The sequence below is a fragment of the Rhincodon typus genome, chromosome 11, assembly GCF_021869965.1.
Source record: "Rhincodon typus isolate 14 chromosome 11, sRhiTyp1.1, whole genome shotgun sequence".
NCBI lineage: Eukaryota > Metazoa > Chordata > Chondrichthyes > Orectolobiformes > Rhincodontidae > Rhincodon > Rhincodon typus.
In genome coordinates, this window is record NC_063342.1 from 25,429,692 (window position 1) to 25,441,524 (window position 11,833).

At 38.3% G+C, this 11,833-nt stretch overlaps 1 protein-coding gene across 2 annotated transcripts in view; it reads right to left on the minus strand.

Moving 5' to 3' along the window:
• Positions 1–1,318: 1,318 nt before the first annotated feature.
• LOC109936155 (E3 ubiquitin ligase TRAF3IP2-like) overlaps positions 1,319–11,833 on the minus strand; it is a 61,887-nt gene continuing 51,372 nt past the window's right edge. Inside the window, exon 9 of one of the 2 annotated variants that reach the window (XM_048603153.1) lies at positions 1,319–3,257. In XM_048603153.1, the coding sequence (XP_048459110.1) occupies positions 3,234–3,257 (24 nt within the window). In that variant the 3' untranslated portion in view covers positions 1,319–3,233. Of the gene's footprint in view, positions 6,887–11,833 lie in introns of both variants that reach the window. The other variant, XM_048603152.1, reaches the window with a different exon arrangement.

The following is an 11,833-nucleotide window of genomic DNA, read 5'->3' on the forward strand; positions in this document are numbered from 1 at the left end:
TGGAGCCTCCTTTCTTTTCATAAGGGAACAGGTTTTTCCAAATCAGTCACCTAAGTATGAAATAGCAGTTCTGTTAGAGGCTTAAGTGCAATCAATTGCTTAAAGAAAATTAAATATATTTTAAATTCCTGCATAGGTTTTGCAGATAAGCAACACATGTCAGACTACTCCATGTTGTACAAAGTACCTCCCACTCAGCTGCCTAAATTCTGTCCTTACTTCAACTAGTTGTCCTCTACCCCTTACTTCAGACCTTGCATTTTAAAAAATTGAGTCTTCACAGTTTCTCTTCAACAGTTTGTATTCACCACATTTAAATATTGTGTTACAATCAACCAGTTAAAATTTTTTTTCAAGTTTTTCTTTTGTCAAATTCCTCAGGAAAAGTACGACAGAAGTATCCAGGGTCAAAAAAAGAAGCAAGTGTAAATAAAAGAGAAGCTAATGGGATAAAGGGTGAAATGTTTCCAAAGGAAGATTGCTGTAGGTGGCCAATCATCTCACTGACAGGGTTCTCTGCTCTGTGTCCTACTCTAAACTATCTTCAGCAGTTTTAGACCTGTGCTACACTGCACTACTTCATTGTAATGTAATTCCTCAGTTAATGGAACAGTGCATTTTCACATGCGACAAGAGCTAGCCAACATCTGATGAATGGGTAGTAGCATTCACCACACAGGTAACATAATAGCCATCTCCTACACAGCCCAACATTTTGCCCTCACTACTCAATTACATTATCATTGCCACATATCCCATCAGATTAATCACAAATTCAAATCATGCAAGAGACACAAGTGCTATTACTGTTAGAAGTCAGATGCAAAGTGTTGTCTGTATGACTCATTGCCTAACTTCCCAATACCCCCTCACTAAGAGCCTTTTGCATTATGACACAATACTTTCCATTTGCCTGAATGGGTACAGCAGCAAAAACACTCAAATTTGACGCCAGAGAAAAGTCTATTGATTAGTATTGTACACTTTGGCCATCCACTCTCGACACCACTTGCATGGAATGACTGCACTGTGTAATATCTACAGGTGCAGGGTAGCTACCTAGTAAGGAGGTGCATTCGGGCAACATCATGCCCAGTTTCCCCTCCATATCTCACATCATCCTGACTTTATTTTATATGCCTGTTCTTTCACTGCCTCTAAATTAAAATTCTACAACTCTCTACTTGACTGTGTTGTGGGAGTAGCTTCACAAGCTGGACTGCACACCATCAAGAAAGCTCACCACCCACGTCATCACGTTGCCAATGATACGCAGACCCCAAAAAAAATTAAGTATACTTAAGCAGAAACACTCAGATATTGGTAAAAGTTTGATTTATTCAACTTAATACATTCAAAAGTACATTCAATCACTATATATAATAGTAAATTGTCTGATTTCAGAGCACAAACAGTACTAATATATCAAGAGCTGAACTCTTGATATTAAATTTAACTATATTAACAAAGCTGCACTAATTACAGTGACATATCCCATAGTTATTTTATAGTGTGTAAATCACTGAATTCCAATGCCATCAAATTCTGGATTAAAGAAAACAAGACTTATGAAAACATTCAAAATTATCTTTGACAGATATTTACCAAATAATTTTTATTCGCAAGAGCCACATATCCCCTTCATTGTTTTTTACGCAGGGTAAGTGTTAACTGTAGGCAAGATAGCATATGGAAAACATGCTTCCAGAGTTCAGGTAATACTATTCTAAAGTTATAGTCAGTTGAGCTTTGAAGGCAGCTGAATGGCTCATCCTGATTTGTGAACTCCACTCAGCGGTGAGAATACTCTATACCGCCATATGTGGTGTCCTACAAAAACTTCAAAATAACACTTCAATCAATCACAGATAGATAAAACAAAATACATTTCCCATAAATACAGCACCAGTTGGAATGTTTTATATTTAAAGCACATTGGGGAAAAAATGCAACACTTTTAGGCATAGAATTTTGTATAGCTGCTCTGCATCAATTTGCTCCTCTACATTCAAACTAGATGTTATGGCCATCACAACAGTCAATGACACAGAAGTACAAGTGGCATTGAGTCTCTACTTCCACTACCACCAATGTGAATGTAATGATTTACGTAGCCAGAATAGTTCCACTATTAAAAACTGAAAGAACTGCAGATGCTCGAATTCAGAAACAAAACCAGAAATTGCTGGAAAAGCTCAGGTCTAGCAGCAACTGAGGTTCTGAGAAAGGGTCACTGGATGTGAAATATTAACTCTGATTTCTCTCCACAGATGCTGTCAGACCTGCTGAGCTTTTCCATTTTATAGTTCCACAACTGTTAGTAGCCCACGTGTTTATTTGCCTTGTGTGGATTCAGACCCAAGAGTCTGAATTATTCAATAACAAGATATCAGATCTGGCCTGTCCTTGTGCAACAGGAAAATATCACTTTCCTTCCAGCAGATATAATTGAATAAGCCAAAATTAAGCTCTAATCAGATTGCACCCTTTCTCAAAAGCCACAGGATAGGAAATAAATTGTTTCCCTGTTGCTATCTAGGTAGATATCAACTCACGAAATCCCAATCCAATTTGGTTTAATGATCATCCTAGTCTTCATGACTCAGATCACCACTGTGACACTCCACTAGTTACATCCTGAAAACGGCCCCATTATCCCAACTCTGTCTTCTGCTGGTTAGCCAATCTTTTAGCCGTGTTAATGCACTACCTCCAACACAATGAGAGCTTTTGTTAAATCATTTTGTACGTACCTATCAAATGCCTTTTTGGAAATCTAGCACAGTACTGCACTAAATATATCAATTGTCCATTCAGGCCAATTTTATTGGTAAGGAAGTTACCAAACTCTCAAAAAATGGATCGGTCATCTGGAGAAATTGAATTTGCAGCTTGAATATGTTAAAAGCCATTATAGTCCTGCACAGGACTTTTATTTTAAATATGGGTGCCACTGTCTAGCCAAGCATTTATTGTCCATGTCCAATTGCTCTCAATATAGGTGGTGGGGAGTCTCCTCCTTGAAATACTGCAGTCAATGTGGTGTAAAACACACCCACAGTGCAGTTGAGAAGAGATTTTGACCTAGTGACAGTGAAGGTGTAAAGGATACATAGGTCCAAGATGGTATATGGAATGGTGACAAGTTTGCACATGGTGGTATTCTCATGTGTTTGCTGCCCTTGTCCTTCTAGGTTCATCCAGAACCATATCATCCAGATAAAAGCATTAGGTCAGCTGGCCACAAATTGTGTTATCTGTAAAAGATCCATAAAGAATCCTTGAAGACAGAAAATTGAGACTAATATTGGTGTAGAAATTGCTGTCAAAATTAAGATGTCTTCATAACTTATGGATAAACAATACAGCAATGTTATAGGGAGTTAAACATGAATGTCCAAAAGTTGCTACCCAAGTTAGCTATAGCTTCACAAAGAACAGAAATAAGATTTGCCCCTAGCCAACCCATATGGTTTTGAAAAGGAACTTGTTGCCCTTGTCCACTATTAAGCTCACCACACAATTTTAATTCTAGTCATTAGTTGCAGAGATGAGCTCTTTTCTTCATATGCACTACTAACTGTAGGAGATAAGCAATGTGAAAAGTGGTAAGATTCGGGAAGCTGACAGTTCCACGGAGTTTACACATTCTAGCCACACTGCTGATTGTTATACATGGACCTACCTAAAAGGGATGGGGCTTGTTTTTTTAATAAGCCCCTCAAACAGTTCTGGGGTCACAGTTAATTGAAAAATAACAGACAAAGACGGTGGCAAGCTCCATATGGAAATAAAGTGCTGAAACAGCATATTTGGGCCACAGATTCTGTATAGTCAGAATTCAGGAAGAAGTATGGGTAGTCAGAAGATGCATAACTAATAGTATAGTTAAGACAGAGTTAGAAGTTGACGGCAGTTGAATAGCTGTGTGAAGTCAAAATTGAGGAAAATATCCTAGGAATCAGTAGGCACAGCTTAGGGTTGGTGTTAAAGTTCAGAAAAAATCTGGAGGGGCTTGGAAGATATTGTGCATCGTTAATAGCTAGTGAAGACGAAGGAAATAAACGAGCAATATTTGCTTTAACCAACTGAACAAGATTAGAATTCAGGAAAAAAATTTGGGCAATTCTAGTTTGGTGAAGCTGGAGTTGTGAATGAATAAGTGCTGGGGCATAGATTCCAGAATTCCATAGACACAGGAAAGGAAAGTGAACCAACAGCCTGTAAGCAATCATTAGGGCAGTCCATGACTGAGTAGCTCTTTGGGGGTGTAATTTCAAGGCCAGGTCATCAAAAGTGAGGAACTATAATCCCTTGTGAAGCTTTAATAAGATCTGCTGACCCAGTGTCGGTAGCATCTGGAGAGGAATGTGGGGAAATCTATGGGATTGGTCTCAATCCCAGTTGTTGCTCACTGTGTTCTGTAGGGTGTTCAAACAAAGATTGTCTATGACCCATATTTGCCTCATGTTAATTTTGAGATGTTAGAATGCAGATTATACATAGCAAAGATGCAAAAAGATAGTAAGTTTTTCATAATAAACACGTTGACTTTTGTTGACTAAAAGAAAAAAAAGGCTGACTTATTCCCAATGCTAACCCTAATGCAGTCTAAGACCTATATGATTGGCCATATCATCTAGATTAAACTTCAACATCATTGTGACCAGTACAGGAGTGAGACTTGAAAGTAATTGGTGCACCCCTCCAACCTCCCTTGTAACAATTTGCAAGTAAAATCATTACATGCGCTGGTATCACTCTGTTTTCTGTGTTAATAACTAGAAATGAACCTCCCTAGAGGTGCATATTTATTATAAGCATATATGGTACTGAATTCACTTTTTATATCATCTCTCTAAGTTCTTATTTCCCAATATGTAAAACTCTTTAGTTGAGAAGATACTGTGTTGTCTTCTCTTGTTCATTCAGGTCCTAGGTACCATGCTAATTTGCTGCAATGTTACAGGCAAAAAAAAGCAGCTTTTGAGCTGAAGGTTCTTGAGACAAGTTTAACTAATGGCAGATACTGTTAGACGTACTCTACTGCAGATTAGTCCTATCTACACACGTAGAAGTATGCAATAATGAGAGATAAGTGTACACAGTGCTAGCGCTCGTTATTTTTTAATACTGTGTGCATTTTTGCCATAAAAGGAAATAAAAGATATTTGAATCTGAGCAGAAAAACAAAACCAAATGTGTAAGTAGGCAGGAAAAAGAGGAAGGTTGCTTTTCCTTGAAAATAATTTATTTTAAATGATTTCTAAACGTAGATGAGAGTAGTTTCTAAAATAAAGTTTTACCATGAGAATTGTTAAGTTTGACACCAATTTTTTTGGTGGTTTTCATAGTTTTTTGTAAAGATACTCTTATGCAAATAAAACCACAAGTGTGCTTTTAAGTAGATTTATGGCTTTCAGTGTAATATCCTGTTCTATTAGGTTCGACAAAAGCTGAAAAATAATCACAGCAGTTCACATTGTGACCATAAGAAATTACAATTCCCATCACATTTATGGTTTGATATGGAGCCAGCCATTAATACCTGCCAGCAATTGTTATCCAGTTCCATTCCCATAGATATTAATACAGGCACTTTGTCCTGTATTAAATATTCATCTATTTGGGCAAACTTGGCTGTTCAAAAAGTTGTTTGTACCTACTTGAGAACATAAGAACAGGGATAGGTCACTGAGCATCATGAGCCTGCTTGATTAGTCAACAAATCATGGATGATCTTATACCTCAGACTGACCATCCTACACTATCCCCATATCCTTCAATTCCCTCAAGATCCAAAAATAATCTATTAATATTATTCATGAACATATTCAATTACTGAGCATTCAGTGTCCTCTAGGGTAAAAGAATTCTTAACATTCACATCTCTGAGTAAAGAAATTTCTTATCTCAGTCTTAGTCTGAGACCAACAGTCTACAGTTTATGTTGCAGATTCTAGCTTCTCCAACCACAGAAAACAACCTCCCAACATTCAAGCTTTCTTCACAGGACAACCTATAGGAATGAACTCAGTGAACATTATGCATTCCCGTTGAGGCAAGTTCATCTTTCACTTAGCAAACAGACCCGAACCATACACGTTATGCTGGATATGGCCTCACAAAGATTTTTTACAGAATTGCAGTAAGACTCCCTTACTTTCATATTCTAACTTCTTCATAGTAAAGGCTCACGTCATACATTTACCCAATCATTTCCTGCACTTGCTCAACTTTGATGTATATACAAGGACACATAGATCCCTTTGAACGTGAATATTTTGCTGTCTCTCATCATGATTACTTTAGCAATTTAATCCTCATCATTAGTGTCAGATGACAGGCAGCACTGGCAACATCAGTAAACAAGACTAGAGAGAGAAACTTCATGAAGATCGAGCTCTGAAACGAGATGTTAGGTTAATGTTTCAGAAATGCTACTTGTTTGATGTTACACGTCATTTAGCAAGTAAGTCACGTATACAACAAATGTACTTGATATGCATCAAGCTGAGCAAATCTTGAAATAAACATCATTTGTTGTGGCCACAATCTTATCATTTTTCAATTATACAAAGTTATTGTTTTTTGACTGCATTCCAGACATTTGAAATATTTTGAAGAAATGAATTTCTATGATGGACTGAAAACTGGTTATCCTTAGCCACAAAAAAAAATGCCATGTAATTAGCAAAAGTTTGTTTTATGATATTATTCCAGCAATATCAAGCTGAGATTATATAGATTTCTGAATGATAGTCGGAAGTTCACCAACTGGAGGAGGATTGTATTTTTCCAGTCGCATCAGTCGTCGTAGAATATCCTGAGTTTGCATTGGCCAACGGTAGATGTGTGTATTTTGTAGCCATGAAGGAACATGTTTCTGAACAAATAAAAACCCATTTTTAATTTAAAAAGTAAGCATCTGCAATTTGTTCAAAATGCCAGATGTCATGCTGTTAATAAGATGATCATGCTGTTTATTACAACTAGATGAATCACTGATTATAATTTATGCAGCTCTCATAAATTTACTTCAATGTAGTTCTTAATTTAGAGTATCAATGTACTCTGGACTGGTCCCAATTAGTTCAACAAGATTCTATTAGGGTTTTATGAACGATGGTGTGCCTAGACTTTACTGAAATTGAACAGATGTGGAATGCAAGTTTATCTATTTATTAATTTGAGTAATCAATACAGTATCAGACTACAGGTTTAACCTCTTAACGTACATTCAACATTCCTTGGACCTTCAACTGCGATCTTATTTATATCCTACCTCTGCACAATTGTTCCTAAACCCATACATTTGTCTAATCAATGCTTCAAGTTTATTCTAAATGGTTCTCAATTCAATTTCATCCAACATGTATTTTCATCTGTCCTCCATTAACAGCCAGGCTATGTCTACTCCAATCTTCACCATATCTATACAACTCCAATTCTGCGTCCATTCATATATGTATTTTGGTTTCCACTTAGGCACACTCCTTTTAGTTCTCTTTTACTCTTTATTTTTCCTCTTCTTGAGATCTCCTGTCTTCTTTGCTTTTACCCAGTCATCCTTCTGTTCCCCATCATGAAGACTTTTCTACCTTCCTAAGAGTAGGCTGGTCTTGAATACACTTGCAACTTACCCACCCCTCTGTTTTGTTAGCATTCTCCAAAAAGGTCAATCTACCCATTTGAGACGTTTCCTTTGAAAAGCAATACAACTATCCATCCTCTAAAGTACCAGTTAAGGGTTAATCTCATTAACCTTTTATATCCTAATCATTACACCCACTACTGCTTCTGAATCTCCCCACAACTCAATCATTGGGTTTCCCACATTTCCCTCCAGAGAGGGAATTTACTCAAGGATGGCCTTACCCACCAATCTTGTTCTGAATGATTGAACTGGCACCCTGGCATTGACTAATAATTTGCTTATTGTTGACCATTCCATTAATTTTTTTAAAAAATAATTCCTGGGATGTGAGCACCACTGGTGGGGTCAGCATTTATCATCCAGAGGGCGGTTAAGAATCAACTACATTGCTGTGGGTCTGAAGTTATATGTTAGCTAGATCGGGTAAACTTGGCAGATTTCATTCCCTACTGGAGAAGGATGAGCCACATGGGTTTTTTATGATAATCAGCAATGGTTACACAGTCAGCACTAGGTTATCTTTTCTAGATTGAATGCAAATTTCTCCATCTGGAACAGTGGATTTGAATCCTTCTCCTCAGAGTATTATCCAGAGGTTCTAGATTACTGGTTCAGTGACATTACCACTATGCCAATAATGCCCTTCGACCAAGCTATTTGATACTACCCGTCCTGGCCAAACCATTGTGTGACATTATGGCCCGAATTCCCAAGTCAGGCCTCCATTCTATTCAATACTCCTCTGGCATCTGTTTCTCTTTCGAACATCTCTTACTCACATCTCCTTCGAAATCTAATAATCCATTCCGCCCTCAGCCTCTGCAATGAATTGCAATAATTTCAAGCCACCTTGTCGTCCTCTCCAATTTCACTTTCCTCCCTTCATATAATCTTTGACCCCTAATTAAAGCTGCTGCTGCAAACATGCAGCCTCTCGACTATATGCTCAGTCACAGCAAACAGAAGCTTATATTGCATAATCAAATGATTAAACATCTAAATTGCTAAATTTGTCAGTGATAAGTTGCTAATAATACACAAATACACTGGTAACAATCTGTAATCATTTAAGTATTTACTCAAAACCGCTGCAGTGAAAACTAAAAGCTTGGAAAAAAATGATGTTTCATTTTCTACATTATTTTGCAGTTTATATAGTCTCCAATTTACTTTCAGCACAGAATAGTGTCAACATTAATGGCTGTATAACTTTCAGACAATTATCACCTTATCAACCACATCCTAAACCAGCAAAAAAATTGAAAATGTAATCAATGCTGCTAATTAGCAGCACCTATTGTCAATAACCTGTTTGCGATTGCTGCTTAGCTCCTGATCTCATCAGAACTTTGATCAAATCACAATTGAGACATGAATGCTGGAGCAGAAACAAGAATTGCTATCCTTGACAAAGACATTTGATATGGAGCTCGAGCTAAACTTGGGTCAATGGGAAAATGCTGCAGTAAAAACTGCAGTTCAATCAGTCCATGCGGAAAATAATCCCAAACTAAACTAGGCTCGCCTGCCAGCTCACGTCCACATCCCTCCAAATATTTCTTATTCACACACTTATCCAAATGTCTTTTAAACATTGTAATTGTACCCACATCCACCACTTCCTCAGGAGGTTCATTCTATGCAGAAACCACCCTCTTAAAAAAGTCTTTTTTAAAAAACTCTCTCCTCTCACCTTAATAATGTGCCTCTAGTCTTGAAGTCCCCCTCCTAAAGAGAAGACAACTACCACTAACCCTATCTATAACTCTCATGATTTTATAAATTTCTCTAATGTCACCTCTCAACCTCCTACACTCCAGTGCAAAGTGTCCCAGTCCCAGGAGGTTATGTAAGACTACAAAGAGATCTTGATCAATTGGGTCAATGGGCTGAAGAGTGGCAAATGGAGTTTAATTTGGATAAATGCCAGGTAAAACAAAGACATGCGTGGAATGAACTTCCAGAGGAAGCAATGAATGTGGGCACAGTTACAACATTTAAAAGACATCTAGATAAGTACACGAATAGGAAAGGTTTGGAGGGATAGGAGACAAGCGTAGGCAGATGGGACTAGTTTAATTTGGGATTATGGTCAGCATGGACTGTTTGGACCAAAGGGACTGCTTCCGTGCTGTATGACTCTACTCGACCACTCCTTATAATTCAAACCTTCCACGCCCAGCAACATTTTCGTGAATCTCTTCTGAACCCTTTCCTGTTTAATATCCTTCCTAAAACTGGACAACCAGAATTGGTCACAGTATTTCCAGAAGAGGCCGCACCAATGTCCTGTACAACCTCAACATCACTTCCTAACTCCTATACTCAAAGGTCTAAGCAATGAAGGCAAGCATGCCAAGCACCTTTTTAACCATCGGTCTATATGTGATGCGGACTTCAAAGAATTGTGTATCTGAACACCTAGGTCACTCTGTTGAACAATAGTACCTAAGGCTCTACAATATTTGTTGCACCCAAATCCAAATCTTGCATTTATCCAGATTGAACTCCATCTGCCATTTTTTAGCCCATTGATCATTTGATCAAGATCCCTTTGTAATCTTAAAAAAAAACTTTCTTCACTGTCTATTATGACAAAGGCAGATAACTGTGATTCTTGGAAGTCAATCATTACAAACTCTTTAACAGAATCTTTTAAATGAACCATCTTTGCCAATTCAATAGTCTTCAGGAGCAGACAGACATGATTTTGCTTGGAAATTGAAAAGCTACTTCCCAAGAGGCATCACATCTCAAATGCATTACCCTCATCAATACTCCTGGTTATCTCCTTAAATAAAAATCACAATCAAATTTGTCAAACACTGCCTTCCCTCAACAAATCATGATAGCTATCTCTGATTAATCCATGTCTTTCCAATACATTCTGTCTCCCATAATTCTTTTTAATAATTTCCCCACCACTGAGGTTAGACAGGACAGTAATTTCCTGGTCTTTCCCTTCCTCCATTTTTTGAAATAACGGTACAACATTAGCTGTCCTCCAATCCTCTCGCACCTCTCATGTGGCCAGAGAAGATGTCTGCCAGAAGAATTACTGCCAGTGCCCCGATATCTCATTTACCTCTCTCGGTAGTCTTGGATACATCACATCAGCAATATTATCCACTTTTAAGGCTTATAAAACCCCCAAACTTCTCACCCTCTCAATTTCTTCCAATATTTCAAAGCCCTCCACCTTGATGTCTATACCAGTATTGTCCTTTTCCATTATGAAGATCGACGCCAAATATTCATCGAGGACTGTGCCCACATCTTTTGCGTTCACGTACAGATTACCTCAATGGGGCCTATTCTTTCCATAGCAATTCTCTTGTTTCCTATGTATTAGGAAGTTTTCTTAAGGTTTACCTTTATTCTACCTACCAATGCTTTCTCACGCACTCTTTGCTTTTCTATTTTCCTTCTGAGGTCCCCCGTAGACGGTTTATACTTCTCTAGGGATGATGCTGCATTGAGCCCTCGGTATCCACTATAATTGTTCCTTTCTTTTAATCCTAACCTTAATGCATCTTATATGCCTAATATCCAGGCTTCTTCAGTCTTGTCTTTATGAAATGTAGATATAATTAGAATATAGCCTTTTACTCTCACCATGTCCTCCTTCAATACCTCCCAATGTTCTGACACAGTTTTATCCTCAAGTAGCTGCTCCCAGTCCACTTGGGCCAAATCATACGTTGCCTTACTAAAATTAGCCTTTGCCCAGTTTAAAATATTCATTCTTGACCCATCCTTATCCTTCTCCATAACTATCCTAGATCGAACTGAGTTATGGTCACAATCTCCAAAATGCTCCACAACTTATGTGCTTTCTACTTGCCTGGGCTCATCTCTGATTACTGCGTCCAGAACAGCCCCTTTCTTCCGCCATCTGCAATCCGACCCCACCACCAAAGACATTTTTCCCTCCCCATCCTTATCTGCTTTCCGGAGGGACCACTCTCTCCATGACTCCCTTGTCCACTCCACACTCGCCTCCAGCCCCACCACACCCGGCACTTTTCCCTGCAACCGCAGAAAGTGCTACACTTGCCCCCACACCTCCTCCCTCATCCCCATCCCAGGCCCCAAGAAGACTCTCCACATCAAGCAGATGTTCACCTGCACATCTGCTAATGTGGTATACTGCATCCGTTGTACCCGTTGTGGCCT